The sequence below is a fragment of the Amblyraja radiata genome, chromosome 8 (genome assembly GCF_010909765.2).
Source record: "Amblyraja radiata isolate CabotCenter1 chromosome 8, sAmbRad1.1.pri, whole genome shotgun sequence".
Lineage (NCBI taxonomy): Eukaryota > Metazoa > Chordata > Chondrichthyes > Rajiformes > Rajidae > Amblyraja > Amblyraja radiata.
The window spans coordinates 15,205,440-15,228,430 of NC_045963.1; the positions used below are offsets into that span (position 1 = coordinate 15,205,440).

A 22,991-nucleotide genomic window follows, 5' to 3' on the forward strand; every position below is an offset into this window, starting at 1 on the left:
TTGCGGACTGTATTAAGGGCACTTATTGTACTGATGGGGAGATCATGAATGCAGTTTTCCTGAGAATTGATCGCTGATCTTTATCCACAGTGTACTTCACATTCTACCAGGGTGATACCTCAGCAACATTAGTAGTGTGTTGCAAGGCATCATAAAAACACTTTGAATGCTGTTATTCAGAAACCATTATAACAGCTATCTGAATTTGAATGGCAGAATGTGAGCTTTCACAGTCGTTGGGTGCTTTTTGCCAGTGTTTGGAGAGAGCTGAGAGTTTACCCTTAGCTAGGTCCACATGTTTTAAAATGGAACTGGTCATTACTTTCAAGATGCAAGAAAATGGACACTACGAAACTCGTGCAAGATCCTTGAGTTTGGCTCAACATATTCTTGATCTCAGGGGTCCCGATCTTCTGTTTAAATTCTTCTTGGCCCTTTGCAAAGCCATCAAGGATGCCAAGAAAGAATTCTGGACCATGCTAGAGTCCCAAGGTGACCACGTGAACACTTGTCGATTGTGGCTAGGCCTGCAAGCAATAACATGCTACAAAGTCAAATCGGGCAGTGTTGGTGTCATCAATGTGTTCCCTCCCTGACTTATGTTGAATAGAAAGTCGGTGGAAGGACATCATCTGGCCTGCCAGCCTTGGGTGCACCAAAGTGCAACACCATAATGCTGTAAACTGTACCTTGCACTCTGGTATTATTCTCATTGCAGTATCTGTAGTCTTGTGTATGACCTGAATGTAGAAACATAGAAACATAGAAATTAGGTGCAGGAGTAGGCCATTCGGCCCTTCGAGCCTGCACCGCCATTCAATATGATCATGGCTGATCATCCAACTCAGTATCCCGTACCTGCCTTCTCTCCATACCCCCTGATCCCTTTAGCCACAAGTGCCACATCTAACTCCCTCTTAAATATAGCAATGAACTGGCCTCAACTACCTGCTGCGGGAGAGAATTCCAGAGATTTCTCTGGAATTCTCTGTGTGAAATTTTTTTTCCTCATCTCGGTCCTAAAAGATTTCCCCCTTATCCTTAAACTATGACCCCTTGTTCTGGACTTCCCCAACATCGGGAACAATCTTCCTGCATCTAGCCTGTCCAACCCCTTAAGAATTTTGTAAGTTTCTATAAGATCCCCCCCCCTCAATCTTCTAAATTCTAGCGAGTACAAACCGAGTCTATCCAGTCTTTCTTCATATGAAAGTCCTGACATCCCAGGAATCAGTCTGAATGTACTGATAATCATAATCATAATCATACTTTTAATAGCCAAGTATGTTTTGCAACATACAAGGAATTTGATTTGCCATACAGTCATACCAATAAAAAGCAACAAGACACACAAAATACATTTTAACATAAACATCCCCCACAGTGACTCCTCCACATTCCTCACTGTGACTGGAAGGCGAAAGAAAAGTTCAATCTCTTCCCTTCTTTGTTCTCCCGCGGTCGGGGCCTCGAGCCTTCTGTTGATGGAGCGATCTTGGCTCCCATAGCCGGCGGTCAGGCCCTCCGCATTGGGGCGAACAAGCTCTGCATCGGAGGGGGTCTCAGCTCCACCGTGCCGGGCAATCAACCCTGGGTCGGGGATAGTCGAACCTTCTGCATCGTTGGAGTTTCCCGACATCGGTCTCTACCTGAGACTGTGAGCTCTTGATGTTGAAATCTGCATCGATCTCAGGCTAGGGATCGGCTCCGATGGTAAGTCCACGCCCCCGCGGTGAGGCTCAAAGTCTGTCCCGAGCAAGGCCTCCAGCTCCATGATGATAGGCCACAGAGCGACCGGAGATACGATCTGATAAAGAATCGCATCTCCGGCAAGGTAAGTGATCGAAAAAAAGTTTCCCCCCTCCCCCACATAAATCAAACCAGAGAACATTAACACATACTTTTAAAACACACTAAAAATAACAAAAAAATGAGAAAATGAATTAAGTATGAGCATCCGATCATTTTCAGTGATATGAGCTTGGCTCTTCCCCATGAACTGCATGATACCTGCTCAAATAATGGCCAGCATGCTTTCTTCCTGACCATTGAGCTGATTATAACAGTTGTCACTGTTATGTTGGAACTGTCAATAGTCATGTGCCATCATGTCTTGCTAGAACGAAAAATGCAGATTACATTAAAGTGGGTAGTATAATAGATAGTGAGGATGGTTATCAAAAATTACAGCAGGATCATGCTTGCCAATTAGGCTGAGGAATGGGGTTTAATGCAGGTCAGTGCAAGATGTTACATTTTGGGAATTCAAACTAGGATCAGACCTTCAAAGTGAATGGCAGGGCCCTGGGGAGTGTTATGGAGCTGATGGATCTAGAGTGCAGATCCATAATTCCCTGAGATTGGTGTCATAGGTAGATAGGATAGACAACAAGTCTTTCAATCCATTGGCCTTCATCAGTCTATGTTTGAGTATAGAAGTTGGAAGGTTTTATTACCATTGCACGGCACTTGGTGAGGCCACATTTGGAGTATTATGTTCAGTTATGATCACCCAGCTGTTGGAGGGATTTTGTTAAGCTGGAAAAAGTGCAGAGAAGATTTACAAGAATGTTGCCAGGACTTGAGGGCCTGAGCTATAGAGACAGGTTGAACAGACTTAGACTTAAATCTTCGGAGTACAGGAGGCTGAGGGGTGATTTTAGAGAGGTGTACAAACATCACAAGATGAATAGATATGGTGAATGGAAAAGAATGAGTCTTTTACCCAGAGTAGGAGAATCAAGAACCAAAGGACAAAGGTTTGAGAGGGGAAAGGTACAATAGAAACCTGAGGGGCAACTTTTTCACGTAGTGGGTGGTGGGTATATGGAACAAGCTGCCCGAGGAGGTAGTTGAGGCAGGTTCTATAGCAACATTTGAAAGACATTTAGGCGGGTATGTGAATAGAAAAGATTTGCAGGGATATGAGCCATACGCAGGCAGGTGGGACAAGCATAGATAAGGCACCTTGGTCATCATGAATAAGTGAGGCCAAAGTGTCTGTTTGCATGCTGTATGACTTGTACTCCAAATTAGATGATGTATTAGTGTGAAGTGCTTGACATGGTTCAATAGATGGAAGTGTGAGCAAGCTGCTTTGTGTGGGACTAACAGTGGAAATAGTAGTGAGTGAGGTATGTGGCATTAATGAATATAATTATAGGACTTGTGACAGAGAATTTGAGAATTATTCAATGTTTAACATAAAGCAATAGGTTAGTAAAGTGGCACAGCTATTGAGAGTTGAGTTTTAATGATGTAATTACTGGCTGACCACTTGTGTGATGTTATTTATCCACTTGCAGCTCAGCATCTAATTCTTAGGTGGAAAACACCTGGGGTTGACATCAGCAGCTACTGTACCTCCTGCCGAAGGCACTTAATGATAGGCTTGAAGTACTTCCCAGGCCATTTTTTCGCCCTGTCACATCTTCCATTAAAATATTTGGAGCTCCCAGCTGATTTTGCAGGCAGTGAGAAATCCTCTTTTTAGGATTGGAGTCGTGCTTTAAATCAATTCCAGTTTGAAATGGCTGCCGGAGGTGACTTCCAAAATTGTACCCTGTAAATAGTGAAGAATGCACTAAACAGCAATGTAATGGGCCTGTTCCAACATAGGCGATATTTTGGGCGATTACAGGCGACTGCCGCAAAAGTTTCAAGATGTTGAAAAATATTTGGCGACAGTGGCCACAATTTTTGCTGTCGTAGGTGAATTCCATTACAATTAGTCCCTGTCAGCCGCCTAAGTGAGACAGGCCCTTTTAGTGACAGAAGGAACATGCAAATAACATTTTGAGATGAATTTTGAGACATGAAATTGTGAAAATTTTAATCAAATTTCTGGTGCAACCTACAAATTACCAAAAGCGATTGTTTTCCAGTTGCAGCAAATGGTTTCAGCTAATCCGGTTTTCATCGTGGGCTATTCGGATGATTGGCTTTAAGATAGATTTTAAGACTCTTAATAGGAAGAAGGTTAAACGGTGTGGATTCAAATGAGATTAGTATTAGTGGATCACAGAGTTCAGGTTTGAAAATGAAAGCAAATGCAGATGTGAGAAATCTGGAATAATAACAGAAAGTGTTGGGAATTGTCAGGAGGCCAATCAGGCAGCATCTGTGGAAGGGTGAACAGTTCAGGTTGAAGGCCCATCGTCAACACTGGAAAAGTGAGAAAACAAATTAGTTTGAAGTTGAAAAGGATAGTGTTGCAATGGATAGGACAAAAGTGATTCAGGTTGTAGAATTTCAGAAATAGGCAGCACTGAGGTCATGATAACATTTGAAAACAAATATGAACTTTTTTCCCCTAATGATTAGAGATGAGAAACTACGCAATTTGGAGATGATCACAGCTGGTGATGTCTAAGTTATGCTCGGTAGAATTTTGGATGAATTCAAGTCAAGAATGGAAGCTAAGAGTCAATTAAGGAGAACATTAAAGTTGTTGTGCTTGAAAAGACCTAGTAATAGATGAGGGTTTTAGGACTGGTGGATCCTGATTTTTCCTAGATGGCGCCGCGTGTGGCAGCCCCGCCAGCAGCTCGTGTGTTTCTTTCCATTTTTGTTATTTTTAGTGTGTCTATAGTGTCTCTCGGTGTGTCTTATGCCAGGGGTGCTGGCGGGGGACTGGGGGAAACATTTTCTAGTCACCTACCTCGGCGGAGATGCGAATTTTTTCCGTGTCGGATTTTCGCCTCCCTCGCGGCCTATCAATTGGATTGGTGCGGCCTTCCCGACCGGAGACCGGCCCAGAGCCTAGAGCTTCAGCAGCAGGCACATCGTGGACTTAACATCACATAGCTCTAGTGTTGGAGCTCCAACCGCGGGGGCCTGCTCTAACATTGTTGAGCTCGGTCTGTGGAGCTTCTAGCCGCGGACGCGGCACGGAATTTACCATCGTGGAGCTGCCTGCAACCTTCGCCGAGGATCGCCTGAAAAGGTGCCCCAACTGCTGGGCCTGTGGACTTGGCATCATGAAGCCGTTGTCTCCGGTAGGAAGCGGCCGGTTTGGGAATTCCGAGCCGCGGGGTGTTCCGATCCGTCCCGACGTCGGAGTTTCCATCATCCCAGCGAGAGGGCCTGTTCATCGGGCTGACCATAGCGGCGACTGCGGAGGGTTCAGGGCCCCGACCACGGGTCCACAGAACGAGGAACACTGACAGAACTTTTGTGTCTTCCATCACAGCGGGAAGTGCTGGTCCCACTGTGGTGGATGTTTTTATGTTTTGTGTTTAATTTCTGTTGTGTATTGTGTTCTTTCCTTCTTGCTGGGAGAGGAATGCTCATCCGCCCAGCTTACCCTTGAGCAAAACTGCAAAATACAGATGGCACCACTCAACCTCGGTTGGAGTGAAAGCCACTTAATGTAATGTAATGGATCTTGGTAACGTAAAGGAGGGCTACTGTTGCGGAAGTAAGCAAATCTTGCAATCCTGTGGTAACCAACTCTTTTCCATGCAGAGTAAATAGGGATGTTGCAATTACATTAAATCTATGGCCTCTGGTTCTCAATTCCCGACTCTTGTAAAAAGGCTCTGTGCATTAACCCTGTCCCTTCCTCTCATGATTGTGTACATCTCTATAAGATCACCCCTCATTCTCCTACGCTCCAAGGAATTGAGTCCTAGCCTGCTCTACCTCTCCCTATAGCTCAGGCCCTCGAGTCCTGGCAACATCCTCGTAAATCTTTTCTGCACCCTTTCCTGCTTAACAACATTTTTCCTATAGCAGGTTGACCAAAACTGGACACTATACTCTAAATATGGCCTCACCAATGTTTTGCCCAACTGTAACATGACCCCCATCTTCTATACTCTGACTGATGAAAAGCCAAAAGCCTTTTTGACCAACCTATCAACTTATGACGCCACTTTAATGATCCCTTTGCTCCACAACACTCCTCAGAGCCTTGCCATTCACTGTGTGGGTCCTGCCCTTGATTGACTTCCCAAAGTACAAAACCTTGCACTTCTTTATATTAAACTCTATTAACCATTCCTCACCCCAACCGCAGATCTTGCTACAATAACCATCTTCGCTATCTACAAACCCACCCTCTTTAGTACCATCTGCAAACTTACTAATCATGCCTTGTACGTTCTCATCCAGATCACCGATATAGACGACAAACAGCAATGAACACAGCACCGAACCCTGAGGCACACCACTAGTCACAGGCCTCCAGTCCGAGTAGCAACCTGCCACCCCCTCTACTTCCTTTCATGAAGTCAATTTTCTATCCTGTTAGCTAACTCCCTTTGCATCCAATGTGATCTAACATTTCAGAGCAGTGTACCATGTAGAACCTTGTCAAATTCCTGGCCCTCATCAACCTTTATCTTCACATCTTCAAAAAACATTTAGATTTGTGAGACATGATCTCCCATGTACAAAACTATGCTGACTAGCCCAAATCCACCCCTTTCCATCTAAATGCATGCATATCTTATCCATCAGAATACTCTCCAGTAACTTTCCAACCACAGATGATAGACTCACTGGCCTGTAGCACCCAGGCTTTTCCCTGCAGCCCTTAAATAATGGCACATTTTCCAGTCTTCTGGCAACTCACCCGTATTTAATGATGACTCATAAATCTCAGCCAGGGGACGTGCAATTTCCTCTCTAGTTTCCTTTTGTGTCGTTGGATATATCTGATCAGGCACGGAAGATGTACAGTATCTACCTTCATATGCGTTAGAATCTTCAGCACCTCCTTGACTGTAATACTGACTACCCTCAAGGCGGTTCCATTGACTGCCCCAAGTCAACTTGTGTCTCTGCCCGGTAAAAATAGAGGATATTTACTCATTACAGACTTTGTCCATCTCCTATGGCTCCACAGAGTTGATCGCTTTGATTCCTGAGGGACCCCATTCACTCTCTGGTTACCCTTTTTTCGTTCAAGAATCACTGCCACAATCCATGTATCTGGGTTGCATTTGGAAGGCCAGTCTCACTGGGCCTCATGTACCGAAGTCCAGCAACAGATAGAGACAGGGCTGCAAGCATTATCATGCTCAGACTCTGCCTTGACATGTCTGAAGAACTTCAGACCAAAGGCAAAGCAGAGGGGTAAAGCTTTATCAAAGCTGCAGGTAATTTAAAGAAGATAGACACAAAAAGCTGGAGTTACTCAGCGGGTCAGGCAGCATAGCATCTCTGGAGAAAAGGAATAGGTGAAAATTTGGAGACATATCCAAGGTAGCATTTTCAGCATTTGCCAAAGGGAGTTACTTATCTGAGGTTGGTGGAGGCAAGGGAAGTGTATTTCTTGTGGAGTTGCACATTCACTGCTAACTCGCAGTAAATTCTAAATCTCAAATGGAGATGCAAAGACAATTTCTTTCAAGGCATCTGAGACGTATCGAAAGTGGTACAGTGCTTTACACTCATTAAGGTGTGTAGCCATTTCACAGAAGGGCTGATTAAAAACTGAGCATGGATTCGGAAAAGGCTTACAGAGATAACCAAAGATATAGTCAGAAGGATGGATTTCAAGAATTCCTTCAAACAGAGAAGTGACAAGGTGAATATATTGAAGAGCTGCAGAATGGGTAGCTGTGATTGCTGAAGGTTCTGATGGGAGAGGGAAGAAGGGACACAAGGGCATACTATTTCTGAGTAAATGTGATTCTGCAGCTGTCAATTGTATATTAAAAAAAATGCAGGATGGTACTGTTTCCCTGGCAATTATTTTGATGAATAACCTTTCAGTAAATTTTGTGTTGGGGGTGTTTCTGATTGCCAATATAACTTGCTAACTCTGCTTACAAATAATCAAAAACAATCAGTGCTTCTAAAATTAGACTTTCAGTATTGCTTGAAAATTATAGTTAAGATAAAAGTAAAATGTCATTCCATCACATGCATCAGCAGTAATTTGCCCTGATTTTACACACAACCAATTTTGATGCAGATTGATGCTGCAACCAAGGAAGAGGTTTTAGAAATTCTTTCCATAGTTTCACCGACTGTTGTCTTAAGCATCATAATGTTGCAAAATGTAGTAAGAAAACTTGAATGAGTCATCTATATTTGACCAAGTTGCCTAATTGAGCCAGCCCTTATTGCCTGGAGTATACCTTTCCAAACCTTTTCTAATCATGTAACTATCCAGGTGAATTTGAATGGTGTAATTGTAACTGGTATTTTCAGCGTCAAATACTGACAGAGAATGAGACTAAATATCAAAGAGTTTGTGAACTGGAAACACAACCTTGAAATAACATCTTCAATAATGTTCATGCTAATTTTAACCACTATTCCTGCATTTAGTTTACCATAGTGTTATTGCCTCATTTACATCTGCAACATCACTGTATTTAAATATCCCTAATTGCCCTTGAACTGATTGGCTTTCAATGCCATTTGAGGGCACCCAAGAGTAAACCGTATCGGTGGGTTGATGCATCTGCAGTCACATAAAAGCTAGACCAGGTAAGAATGGCAGATTTCCCACCTTGAATGATATTTTTGTCAACCATGTGAGTTTATCACAGTTCTCATGGACATCTTTATCATTGTAACTCTTTATAATTCCAGATAATTAACTGAATTTAAATTCTACACTGACAATGGTGGGATTTGAACTCCGGTCTCTTAAATTGTTAGTCTAGCCTTCAGGATCACCAGCACGGCATTTTAACACTGCACCACAATAGTGTCTGGTGAACGTCACTTGTTAAGATTTAGGAATATAATAAATGTATGTGCAGTACTGTGGTGCAGTTGGTAGAACTGTTGCTCCACTGCTCTGGAGAAGCATGTTTAATCCCCACCTCTGGCCCTGTCTGTATGAGTTTGCATGTTCTGGATAGGACAGCTTGGGTTTCACCTGGTTGCTCTGGGTTCTTCCAGTATTCCAAACAAGTGTCAGGTGATATGTTAATAACCCACTGTAGACTGTCCCTAGAGTGTAGGTGACTGAGAGAATGTAGGTGGATTTGATGAGAACGCAGGGTTAACAAACAGGGTTAGAAACATTGAAAATAGGTGCAGGAGGAGGCCATTCGGCCCTTTGAGCCAGCACCACCATTCATTGTGATCATGGCTGATCGTCCCCAATCAATAAACCGTGCCTGCCTTCTCCCCATATCCCTTGATTCCACTAGCCCCTAGAGCTCTATCTAACTCTCTCTTAAATCCATCCAGTGATTTGGCCTCCACTGCCCTCTGTGGCAGGGAATTCCACAAATTCACAACTCTCTGGGTGAAAAAGTTTTTTCTCACCTCAGTCTTAAATGGCCTCCCCTTTATTCTAAGACTGTGGCCCCTGGTTCTGGACTCGCCCAACATTGGGAACATTTTTCCTGAATCTAGCTTGTCCAGCCCTTTTATAATTTTATATGTTTCTATAAGATCCCCCTCATCCTTCTAAACTCCGGTGAATACAAGCCTAGTCTTTTCAATCTTTCCTCATATGACAGTCCCGCCATCCTAGGGATCAATCTCGTGAACCTACGCTGGGATCAATCTCATGAACCTACGCTGCACTGCCTCAATCACAAGGATGTCCTTCCTCAAATTAGGAGACCAAAACTGTGCACAATACTCCAGATGTGGTCTTACCAGAGCCCTAACCCAGAGCCCTAACCCAGAGCCCTACCCCAGAGTTGGGGTAGGATTTGGGTTAAAAAGGAAAAGGATGCTCGTTGATTGGAGGTGACCCGGTGAGTTGGAGCCTGCTTCTGTGCTATGACGTTATGGCTCCAAATAGGAATAGTTTATTATTCCTGCTCTTCCATGAGTAAGAACCACTTTGCTGCAGTAACGTGCATTAATAACTTTTAAAAAACTGCAGAAGGAGTGGACCAATCCCTCAATTTCTGCATCTGTACCACTGCTGCTATTTCTCAGTACAAATATTTGAGCCTAAAGCTGTGCCTAGATGCCTGAGCTGCCATTCACCCATATGATGCATTGGTGGTCTCCATGAAATCCAATGGATTGCTTCCAACTTATTTAAGCTTGCCACTCCTCCAGGACTGGGAATTCTGTATGCAGGGCCTGACACACTTTTATCCTGGCTTAAATACTGCAGGCATTCAAACACATGGGATAAATCTGTTGCTGTAAAAAGGTAAATGGAGTCTTATTTCACATTCAATTCTCAGTTCCTATGTTTTCTTGTGTCTTTGTGCGTTAGTCATCTAACTTTAAAAAAAAACATTTTTTGACAGTCCCCCCAGTGATTTTCAGTGTTTGTACATTGAAAAGCAGTCACTACTTTGACAGCTGGTGAGCCAAGAGGCAGGGACTTAAGGTCCCTTAAAGCTGTTATGCAAGCCTAGCTGTTACCCAAGTCGAAACAGCCTGGACAGAGCACAGCTGGGCTCCCAGTGAAAGACTGCCCATAGTGGCTATAGTGGCAGAAACAGAATGACCCTGGGACAGGTGGCCACCAATCTCAGAGCTGTGGATGTACTGCTCCAAAAGTTCCACATTTTTATTGCAACAACCGCCAACAGCAATAGGTAAATCTTAGTTGACTACCGCCAAACGACTATTATTAGTCAACAGCACAGACCTTAACGATGGCTACATATCTGAAGATAATCAATACCTGTCAGTGACATTTTTTTGTTTAATGTGTGCACAATTAACAGCTACTGTACTGGTAGCTGGTATATCTAGTAAAAAAAAATGTAAGAAGTAAAATATTTATCATTTCTAGCAAACACATAGATTGCAAAGTTTGGCTCCATATCACTTATTTGAGCATTGAAGGTGCCAATTTGCTTTCAATCTGGTGAGTAATCTGTGTACATGAGTAGGACTAGCCAGCACATTGAGCACAGCTAACACCTATTAGTGATTTACACAGTGACAGATTATAATGTCACTCTATCTGGAACATTGAGTTGATTTATGGGTCTCGACCCGAAACGTCGCCTATTCCTTCTCTCCAGAGATGCTGTCTGTCCCGCTGAGTTACTACAGCATTTTGTGTCTATCTTTTCTATTTTGTAGTTGAGTACTACATCCAACACCTCTCATAACTTTGCATAGCTGGATATATGTTCAGCAGCTGAAAGGACCTAGCCCCAACACTACCAGTGCTATTTAAAGGAATCATTAACTATTTGCATCGTGGTTCCTGATTTAATTTGACTGCCTATTGCAGTGTGACTGTTCTCAGAGCATTTTGTTGCTTTCTGTGGTTGCTAAAGTCTGCTGGGAATGGTGTGCCAGGTGCTGAAGAATTTTGTTCTGTCATTAAGGCTTTGCAAAAAAAACAGTTGCTTCCAGACATGGTATTTCGTAATCATTCACCTTGAAACTGCAGCACTATTAGAAGAATGAACTGTGATATGCAGAGTAGTCCAGGCAGATAGATGTCACCTGCTGCTGTCAAAACTCCTTTCTCAGAGGATTGTATTGCCAGTGACTGTCCAAGTTACTGTGGTATGAAACACAATAAATCAAGCTGGAACAGAAGATATTTGCAATTTTTCTCAGTTGATGCCCGTGACATAAAGGAGGTCACTGCTACTGGCTTTCTGTGCAAAGGGAGCTATGCACAGTTCATTCTTGCTTGGCTGGAGAATGCACAGTGAGATTGCTTCTCTGATATGGTGAGCCACTTCTGTATACACTATGATTTGTGGGTTCCACATCTCAACTGGGAGATATGCCACTCCCTCAACATCACATGAAGTGGTTTAATTTATAGTGCATCACACTTGTTGGGTATTTTGCTTTGCTGTGATACCTTTATTTGATGACAGTACACAATACCAACTGCATTTGAGTCATCACAACAAATAACATGGTGGGTACTGGGTGATAAGGACTATCTAATAAAAACACAGCTTTAGATTCTCGTGCATAACCAAAATAATATGGAAAATAATCGACCTCCTTCGACTATGTAGAAGACCTCCTTCGACTATGTTGAAGACCAGCTTCGACTAGCCACGACTAACTTCGGGAAAATTGGACACCGAATAGTGGCGAGTGAAGACGACCTCCTTCGATCTCCTTCGACCTCCCTTCGACTATGATGAAGACTGTCTACGACTACCTTCGACTACCCTCGGTTACCTACGACTAACATGCCGACCTACTATGACTTACTACGACTAAACCTACGAGCAAAAAAAGTATCATTTTTTCCCATGGCGACCTTTTTTTACTCTAGGGCATTTTTTAACATATTGAAAAAACCGCCGCGACCTAGGTGAGGCCTCGAGTACGCGGAGACCACTCTCGAGCATGAAGGAGAGTTACGAAGACCTGCTACGACCTCGTGTCGACCATGTTGCGAGGATGATTCGAGGGCAAACTCACCAGAGCTCGCGGATTAGGTTGCCCAAGTGGGACAGGCCCTTAATACATGAAAGGAGCAATGTGGTACTCAGATTGTCAGGTCTCAACATTTGAGGTAGCCTTTTATCATAAGTCATTTGCTGCAAGTTAATTAGTGAGCAGCAATAGAACAGGAAGAGGAGAGATAAAAGGAAAGAGATTAGGAAAGGTAAGGAAAGTTGAAATGTGACCAACTGAAACTTATTGAGCTTTGGCAGGAAAAAACTCATTTGACTTCACTGACAGATCAAAATACCCAATCAACTCAACTACTTAAACCTCAGATTGCCTGTCTGGTCATAAAGCAAATAATTAAAAACATCTGGAATACATATTCAAAATTAAATCGGTGATTTTAATGATTCTAAATTATAAACGAACAATTGACAATTATACTTGTGTATTTTCTTGAAAACTGACCTCAAGGAAATTTTAGTCTGTGCTTCTGTACCTAGGCTTTATTGACTGCAGCATGATTGGGCAAGGGCTAATGACTTTCAATTAAGGAGACTAAAATTACTTGGAGGATGACAAGCTGCTTGGATTCTAGGCTGCTCATCAAAGGGCAGAACTGACTGTGAGAGGAGGCTAGATAAAACTCACCAGCAAGGTCTATTGATGGAATGCAAATGTTGTCATCCTTGGAGGTGAGGTTAGATTCATACTATTTGGGTCCATTAACACTTCTGCTAAACAGTATCTCAGCAGTCCAAGTAATCAGTGAACTTCTCTAAGAACCTACATATCCCTTTTAAACGTGTATTTGCAGTTATGATGGCAGCAGGTTAAGATTGCCTGACAAGACATCTGAAGAACTAAAATAAGAGTGGCTTTTGTTTGAATTGCAAATGTAATCTGCAGCTTTTTTTCACCAGATGATGCATCTTGAATGGATCCACAAGAACACTAATAGTTATTTACCACTCCTTACTGAACTAAATAGATTCCAAGGTCAATGACAAGTCCTGTGGAAAGTTGCTACATCCATAATTCTTGATACTTCATCCAATCTTTCAGGCAGTGCAACTAGTGCACCAAGTCCTGCCTTTTTTCTGTATATGGCCCTCTGAATTGTCCTTCTAAGTCCACTTTTGTGAAACTTCATTGTGACATTACTTTTTGGTACTGCCATCTTTGTTCTCCGTTCTCTTTGCTTTTGGTACAAGTGACTAGGATCCGTTGATCAATCATGTGTGAATCTTGCCTTCAAGTTAGATTCTTCTTCTTCGGTCATGGCTGACCATGGGTGGCTCCAAGATGCTATTCCCTATATGGAGGACGCCTGTGCATGACTTTGTTTGACTTGGGGAGACTGGTGCACAGACAGCCACCCCACGGTCCTTGACAGATCTGGGTCAGGATCCAGTGGCATGGTGTCCAAGACGACCGGAGACCCTTTTCTGCTGCAGCCTTCATCTGCCTTCCCAGCCGTTGTGACGCCCCACTAAGGTCAGCCATCGTCCTCTGCCTGTTCCACCTTTGAGGTCTTGGTTGGATTGCTCTTTGTCAGAGACCTTCCCCTCAACCTTCTCGTGGGTTACCGCCATGGGTGGCCCTGCTCTCAGGATCTCAGGTCCACGCAAGCTTCTCCACCATGATAAGGTGACAATCCACAGATAAGTTAGATTATGAGTGCTGATAGTCTTAAGGTGTTAAGACTTTTGACAGCATATCTCCATCCCTACACAGTTAACTTCCAACTCTTCCAAGTCATCAGCAAAGGGTTGTTAGTTAAAGTATCTGGAGCTTGTAAGCCTGGATTGATTATGTGATGAGTGGTTAAGTGGGATGTTGAAAGGAGAATTGGGTATGAGAATTGGGTATTGTCTTTTACAATGTTTAATGCAGGTGTTATCAATGGACAGCATAATGGTTGCATTAGTGATGAAGAGCGGCGTGCAGGTGCGGTGATGCGGACCTGTAAGTTCCCATTGGCCTATCTGCTGCTGCCATGATTATACACTATGTTGTCCTGCAGGAGGGAAGGATGTTAATATTGTGTTTCATTGTTATGCCTGTCATGGTAGAATAGCAGACAGTGGGTGCAAGATATGAGATGCAGATATGAAATTTAAAGCAGTGTTCAGTTCATGAGGGTGCATGGAACATTTGAATGTTAGGTACAAATCCTAATGAGGTCTGTTAGTTATTCAGTGTGGATGTGTGATGTTTACTTATTAAATGACCTTGAGCACATTATGTGGTTATTGAATTACTTGTGGCACTGTATTTAGGGCCTCAGGACTTGATTTGTGATATTGATCTCCACAGCAACCTCTTCTTGTTGCCTTTGCAATGTGTTTCTGTCTCCTGTGGAAATAGGAAATATTTCCTTTTTGTAATTTTGATATTATTATGCAACTTTAGAATTTTCATGCAAGTTTATAAAAAATAATAATTGTGTATGTGTCGAGCCATGCTGAGTAACCTGGGTATGGTATTAAAGAATGATGAATGATACAAACATGAAGCGTCATCAACCTGAAATCTGCTGAGTTTTTCCAGCATTTTCTGTTACATTTATTTCAGATTTCCACCATCTGCATTTTTTTGGTAATTTTCAGTGGCAAAAAAGAAAGCAACTATTGTTCACAGGCATGCAATAATTGTTTTTACTAACTATTCATATGTCAGGGACTTATTGTTACCTCCTGCACAATGGTTTTCAGCAAGATTTCTCAAAACTATGGAACCAGCTGTGTCCTTTGTATCATTCTAGACATGATATATTTGGGAACACTTGCCAGCAAAGAACCGGGCACATCCCCCTTATGAGTTGACGTTTGATTTTAAGAGGAGTGCAAGCAAGCTTAAGTTATGCTACCCAATAATGAAATTAGACTCTTTGTTGCGTGCTAAGCACTGGCTACTCTCAGCAACTCAGTAATTATGTAAAGAGATGTACAACATAAAGTTGATCTTCATTAGAGGCAATTGACATGACATGACATTAATTAATTGTTCATCGAATTCCCCATGCCCATTTTATCCCTGTTCATTTCCATCATTGGGTGTTAGGTATAATGTACATCCTTTGTCATCCTCGTTTTGAGTGACCGCCGATGATGATGACATCCTTTGCATTATATAAGTAAGCACTCAGAAGAATTCCATTTTTGTCTCTGAAATAGTCAACGATATCACAGTGACATACAAAAATCGATGCACGTTCACAGTTGGGGTTCAGCTGTTGTGAGACCGTCTAGACAGCTGAACTAATTTGAACCAGAAATGCCAGCACAATCCTGGTTTAAGATATTTGGATGGTGAAATAGAAGGGTTAATGTGCACTTGCACCCTGCTATGGTGAATTGCAATCCAAAGAAGCATCCCTTCTTTCCCCAGCTGAAAATATTAAAACAAAAACGCTGCCCACTCAATTTCCAATGTGTTTTCCTTGGGAGTCCTTAAATAAGCATTATCTATCTCCCTTATTTGTGAATGCGTGATGCTAGACACCTACTTAAAACTATCTCCTCACCACGGAAATATTTCAGGTGCCCTTGAAATGCAAACATAGCCATGTAAAAATTGATATTTTCTTCCATTTTATTAATGAAAATGAAATCCTATCCCACCCCTCCTCAAAAATGCATTTAGGTGTCTTCAATAATTAATGCTATTCTTCTAAATGCTAAAATCTGTAATGTAGAATGTTTTTAAAAACGGACCACAGCAGCTAATTGCCTCCATGACTCAAAATAATGTTTCGGAGGTGATCAAATCAGAACTGAATTCAGGATGTTGTGCCCAGGGCCTTGCCAATGTTGGCTCTGTTGAGGAGAGATAAAGCCACCGGCGATGTCACTGTCGAGGTCAATGATTCGGTATTACGCTTGCTGCAGTATATTACGTTGACTTTGCCAGGATATTTGGAGAAGATTTGCGAAAATAAACGTATTGCTGTAATTTATTTGCAAGGTTTTCTTGACTGCGTAATCCTCCAGACACGCAAATAAAAGTGACAAGGATGGGTTTGAGGAATCCCTCTTAAACGATTCAAACCCATAGCGTCTGGGAGAACCAGGATACAAGAAATCTCTTAATGTTTAAATTTTCGATTGAATATTGCGTAAATCCGTTGCCTTATCCGAAGGTCAGTCCAAATTGAAAACTTTTATGTTGTCACACAGATATTTGGAGGGAATAGTGCCATCGGTGTAGGTTTTTGTATGGAAATAAGCATCTATCTCCAACCTTACAACGCATTGGGTAGCTCGGTTGCTTCCAATTTGCTTGCAGCGATTTGAATGCTTGTGTCAAGTGGAGCTCACCTGAAAGGTGCTCTCTTGCAAGTGCCACCTCTCCGTCTGGTCGCCATTAAACGTTGCTAAAACTACTTTCATCTGGCGTGGCTTGAACATTTAAAAAAATAATAATCTATTTGTCGATTCACTGTGATTTCTCGGGAAATGGTCGAGCGAGCGAGGGGCCGGTCGCATCGTATCCCTTTTTCTCGCGTGGTGATGAGAATGCATGAGGAAGATTACTGACGTTGCGGTGTGTGTGTGTGTGTGTGGAGGGGAGTAGAGGACAAGATAGTAGAGGCCGGCTCGCTCGCTCGCTGGTTGCCGCTGCTCCTGCAGCGCTGCTGGTGGCTCGCTTGGAGAGAAACGCCCGTGTGACGCGTTCAGCCCAGCAACCCACTGACAAGCAGGAGCAGGAGCCAGAGGGAGTCTGCTGCCTTGCAAATGTAAACAGAGACGGCAGGGTAAAGTAGCAGAAGGGATGAGACTCGTTATTATATATATTTGGACCTGATCTCGCATATGAAAGCCCCGCTCCGACCGTGCAGGGAAGGTGCTGCAGGTAAAACTCCATATTTGACTAGGTTATAGATGAAGCTGGTAGCGATGGAGCTACAGAGACTGGCCCTGACGGAGACGGGCTCCGCGATGCTCATCTGATGTAGGTAAAACCCGGCATGAACATTGCGATGGTGAAGGTGGTTTGCGCCGCCCGCACGTATTCATGGATTGAACGCCGCCGTTCTCATTTTTTTTTTTGCTTTGTACCCGGGTCGTTAATGGGAACATTTTTTTCTAACACGGTTTGATTTGGACGGAATCGCACGTATGTTGGGTTTCAATTTTTTTGGTTGCAGTTTATCATCGCTTATTTCTCACACTGCTGAATGCGATGGGGTGGGAGATGCTGCTTTGTACTGATTATATCAGCAGGAGAACCCGTTTCAGGGGGAGAAAACCCGGTATAGTTCAATAGATATCGTATGGAAAAAAAATCTATTTGATCTTTAAAAGGAATGACATGGATGACATGGAAAGCATTTTTCGGCTATTGAATACAATAACATGAGTCGATTTTTTTGTCATGTTTCGACCGAGGATTTCCTTATTAGTGCGGGCAGTTTTCATGGTGTTGTAGGGTGAGAAACTGGGATTAGCTACAGTTTACGGTGAAATGGCTAACTACAGATCGGGGTGGGATGGTGGAGAGCTGTTATTAACACCTTGCAGGGATATTTTCCACAATTAGCTGTCCGTTTAAATAGGTCACTATTAAGAACATTGCAAAGGGCCCATTTTAGTGCTATTACAGCACTTGAATATTTTTAATGTAATGCTGAATTTTACAGGGAGTATAAGAGGCATTTTCATTTCTCGAATGAAATATTTTTTCATCGTGACCTAACTATATTTTTGGGTATCTAAATCAATTTTGAGATCCGGAAATGTAGTTAAATGCTCCTGCGTGATGTGTCTCGTTAATCTTGCCCCATTGTGTTCCTTATTGCATTCACCATGCATGCCAGTTCCTTAAACTGACCCGTTCACATCAAACCATGGATCAAATGAGTTTACGATTCGTGTTAACTTGACAATTCCCACAGAAAAGCATGGGTTCCTCGTGTTTGGTTACAAACCGTAATCACAATATTAAATAGTTCGCCGGAGCTCGGTAATTAAAAGGCAGGGCGCTAAATGATTTCCCCCTGGTTTAAATAAAATCAAAATTTCACACAGTGTCATTTGGAATAAACACCTGTAGGGATCGCCCTGTGCTGAGTGTGTTGGGAAGCGGATTTTCTTCCCCTGACGAAGCTCATAGCCTCCCTCAATGTTATTAATGGTTGGCACTTGCTGGCAGATATTTTTTTAGCGAGGTTCAACGTAGGGTCTATAAAATCGTTCGAGACTTGCATATACTAACGAATATTGAATAGGAATATGCAACAAAAAAAATCACATACTCCTAAGCTTAGTAGTGTGTGGAAAAGATGTTTCAGGATATAGATTTTATTTAAATAGTGCCTATAATTTTGTTCATAGTAACATTAGAATGTTGCATGCAAATGACCAGATATGCAATTCTCATGCAATTTTTTTTCAATCTCTGTTTATGTTGGGACGAAGCAATAACTACGCTATTGGCTCATCAGGTATAAATGAAAAAAAATTCAGTGATGGCCGAAAAATGCTTCTCAACCTGTGTTCTCTTTTCCTCTCAATTTGTTTCTCTGGGTGCTTCAACAAAATTGTTTGTGTGATACCTTGGTTTGCAGATTGTTCTGTTTCACAAAAGTAGTTGTGATGTTGTAATTATTATAAAAAGGATTGTCATATACAGCATGAATGATTAAACGGCTCTCCTAAGATGTGCTTTGTTACAAAAAAAATATTTGTTGCCAACATTCTCTTTTCATTACAATATGAATTTTAAGTAGGAATAAGGAGAAATTGAGCAGGTGCTGTAACACTGCCAGCGTAGTGGAAAAAAAAATCTCAAATGCAGTTGAATTTGCTGAATTTTGTCATTATTTCGTTTTGATGATATTATGTACTAACATTAACTGGATAGAGTGTGGTTTATTTTATATTTTGATTATCTTGCAGAAAACAGGTTCCCTTAACATTATGTTCCTGTGAATCACATGTTATCACTAAGTGAGGAGGCAAATTACTTTGAACAAAGAAAAGTAAGCATTTTTGTAACTGGTGATACAGAAAATTGGTTTCACGAGTCGAAGATGTGAACGAGCATCAGAAGCAGTAAAGGGAATACTTACAATCCATGCATTTTTGGCTGAGTCACTTTATAATTTATGTAATTAATTGCTCTGTGATAATAAATAGGCATGTGGAATTTCCAGTGCATTTGTTATCATGGAGGCAGTGGGAAATGATTTATCCCACAAGCAGCCCTTTACAAGGATTCTATTGTGTACATTATTGTAAGATGGTTTTAAACTGAGTTGGGGGTCATGCTATTATTTATTGCTTTCATTCCTTGCAGATTGCGAGTAGTGCTGAAGCCGCTGTAAACACTGGAATCACAATTTGGCCCTGAAAGGAAGACTCGCTGACAGGCTTTGCATGGCAAGTGGCTTCTGAGCTACTTGACAGTTTATTGTTTCCAGCACCACTGGGAAGCAGGCAGCCCAGGAAGCCATGAGTGATGACTCGGTGTGTCTGTTTTAACATGGTGGCATGAATCTAAGGATCTGTGCTGGGAATATGCCGCTCAGAGCAGGTTTGGTATTTTAATGGGATTACCAAAGGGAAACACACAAGCAAACCCAGAGAAAAGTCATCTTTTGGATCTGCATCAATTAATTCCATCTCCAGAGAAAATTTAAACACTATTTGTTTTCTTACCCGGACCAGCAAAGAGCTAACGGAGCAAACTGATCACTGACCAAAATCCCCTGTGAATATGGGGTACCAAGGGCCCTTCTTCTGCTGAGTCAACATATGACATCCTCAACCTACAAAAGCTGCCAACAAAACCTTGCTGGAGATCTGCCTCACTAATTCCATCCAGTTAGATTTTTAAAAAAGGATACATTCTGCAGCTTACAGCAAATCTATATATCGAGGGACCTTTTACAAATTGTCTACAATCTATATATTAACTACATTCATGAAGATGGCTATTGTCATCAAGAAGAAAGGCCACTTGCTTTGGTTTGGCCTACTTTTTGGATGCCTTGTTAACCTTGGGGTCAGCCTAGAGTTTACTGGAGCTGGAGGACAGTGGGCAAGGTTTCCAAAGTGGAATGCATGCTGTGAAAGTGAGATGAGTTTTAACATGAAGACCAATATTTCCAGCAGTCTATTGGTGTACTTTGATGATGAAGGATTCTGTGATTTTCTAGAACTCCTGATTGTAGATGGATACCTTCAACTTCGCTTTTCAATTTTCTGTGCCGAACCAGCTGTTCTTCAGTTAGATACTAAAGTGAATGATAGTGTCTGGCATACAATAGTTATTCAAAGGAATTTCAAGAAGACCACGCTAATAGTAGACAAAGAGGTCAAAACGGTTGAAGTAAAATCGAAAAGACGAGATATGACAGTCTTCAGTAAATTGTACGTTGGTGGAATTCCACCAGAATTTCATTCGTCTGTGCTGTCATTAACATCAACTTCAGTAGGAAGTCAAGAACCATTCCAGGGATTAATAACTGATCTCAAAGTTGGAAATGGGACTACCACACTCATTGATGGTCAAGGAATCAAAATGGATGAAAACTACCTTTGCACAAATTACAGTCTATGCCTAAATGGTGGAACCTGCTCTGTAGTACAAGAGAAGGCAATTTGTGATTGTTCTCACACTGGCTTTCAAGGAAAAGACTGCAGCGAAGGTAAGATGACTACAAGACTATTTGTATTAATTAATTATTACAACTTCTGATAGTTGTAGGGAAACCTATTGTTCTAAGATTAAACTTGGAGAAAATTATCCATAGATAATGCATTTACTTTCCTTTATTCAGACATCTTCAAAGATATATTCATTTTTATTTAACTTTATTTGTTGATCATTTAACTGACATTTGGAATGTGTCCATATGCCACCAAAGGTTTAAAAACTCTAACATGTATTTTTAAAGCTGAACCATAAATGTAAAAATAACATTCTATATAAACATCAAAACCCACTATTAAAATAATTGAGGAATAGTAAATTATCAGACAAAATACATAATTTTGAAATATGGACACAGGAAAATTGATGTTAACTTTATTTCTAAATTATCATGTTAGAAACTTCAAGCAGGTGCTTTCTTGTTGTTTTTTTGTGAACTCTAATGAAATACTGCCAAATCACAGGTTTGTAAATTTTTAATAATTTTCCATACTTTTAACCACACACTTCCTTTGCCTTATGAAATGCAGAGGGAGCTTATGTATTTAGCAAGTTTAGCTTATCGTATATAATTTATATATGGTTTTGAAATTAATTTTGTTTTGAATAGCAAAAATATAATAAAAATCAAAATGGCCACATGCAATCCATGTAATTTATATTATATGCACTCTGTTAACTTGCAGATTATTTGAATAGGCAAGAGTAGTTATTTTTGCATGCACTAAATTGTCCAAAACTTCAATTTATTTAAATCTTTGAAACATCATTTTGTTTTACATTTTTTCTTATCCATTTGCAACATTACCTTGATATGATAGGAAACATGAACTAGGAATTTGTAAAATGTTATTTCGCCGAGTTATTGATTTTGCACTTTTGCTCATGATTCCTACTGATTTACTTTTTAATGTGAGGAAATATAATTTATTAAGCACTGGTTTCCCATATGGATGCAGAAGCTTAGATGTTATCCTTCTCAAATAAGGATTTAGTTACAGGAAAAGAAAAATTATATTCATTAGATCTGGTTTTAAGTTTTGATGATCTGGAAATGTAAAAAAGCTGCTAGATATTTCAATTCAGGTATGTCCTAATGCATAGCCAGGAGTTATAGTTAGTGATTAGTAAAATGTACACTTGCCCAGAGCATCTTGCTGAATATTTTGTCCATTTACAAATTGCAATAATTTACTAAAGTATTAGAAGATGATGAAAGCACCTCCAAAAAGCTGCTGCTCTATTATGGAATATTAAGATTTTTGTTTGAAAGAAGAAAGGGGAATAAAATATATTGTTGCCCGAGAAATCAGAGGTAAAGAATCTTAAATTTAAAGACTAGGGCAACATTTTTATAAGCTTTCTCTTTGTTCTGAAAAATATTATTATATACTGATAACATTGCACTACCAGTTCATACAAAGAGATTGCCTGTGATTAATTGTACCATTTATAATTTACCATTGCAGCAAGCAAGTCATAATTTAAAGAACCCATACTTGCATGTAATATTAGTCCAGACTTTTTTCAAGCATAGGATAACCTTTGCATTCAATTAAGCCACCTTTTGAATAATAAATATATTTTGAATACATTTTGTTTGGAGCTAGTACCATTCAGAGGACAGGTAATTATTAAGGGAAGACTAATTTCCTTTCCAACAGATCCCACTTCATCTCTCTCCACAACCACACCTCTGCTACAGCCACAGTCACTCAAGGCGTTCCCCAAGGTTCCGTACTCGGCCCCCTCCTCTTCATCATCTACATCCTCCCCCTTGGTCAGATACTCTGCCACTTCAACCTGGACTTCCACTGTTACGCCGATGACACCCAGATCTACCTCGGCACCAAATCCCCCCACACCCCCCCCCCCTCTCCCATATCAACTCCTGTTTGTCAGCTATAAAAACCTGGATGCAACATAACTTCGTCAAACTCAACAGCGATAAGACAGAATTCCTCCTCATAGGCTCCAAAGCCACACTCAGCAAAATCAATAACCCCACTCTCACCATCGACGGCACCACTGTCTCCCCATCTCGCAAGGCCCGCAACCTTGGC

The 22,991-nt window shown here is 41.4% G+C and overlaps 1 protein-coding gene across 32 annotated transcripts in view; it reads left to right on the forward strand.

The window, feature by feature from the left end:
* The window catches only part of nrxn1 (neurexin 1), a 1,413,544-nt gene that overhangs the window by 89,985 nt on the left and 1,300,568 nt on the right, over nucleotides 1-22,991 (forward strand). For 13 of the 32 annotated variants that reach the window (XM_033025252.1, XM_033025264.1, XM_033025253.1 and 10 more), the window contains exons 1-2: nucleotides 16,882-17,124; nucleotides 19,570-20,923. In XM_033025252.1, coding sequence (XP_032881143.1) covers nucleotides 20,197-20,923 — 727 coding nt within the window. In that variant the 5' untranslated portion in view covers nucleotides 16,882-17,124; nucleotides 19,570-20,196. Of the gene's footprint in view, nucleotides 1-16,880; nucleotides 17,228-17,253; nucleotides 17,389-19,169; nucleotides 19,253-19,569; nucleotides 20,924-22,991 lie in introns of those variants that run through there. The other 19 variants (XM_033025241.1, XM_033025247.1, XM_033025260.1 and 16 more) reach the window with 7 other exon arrangements.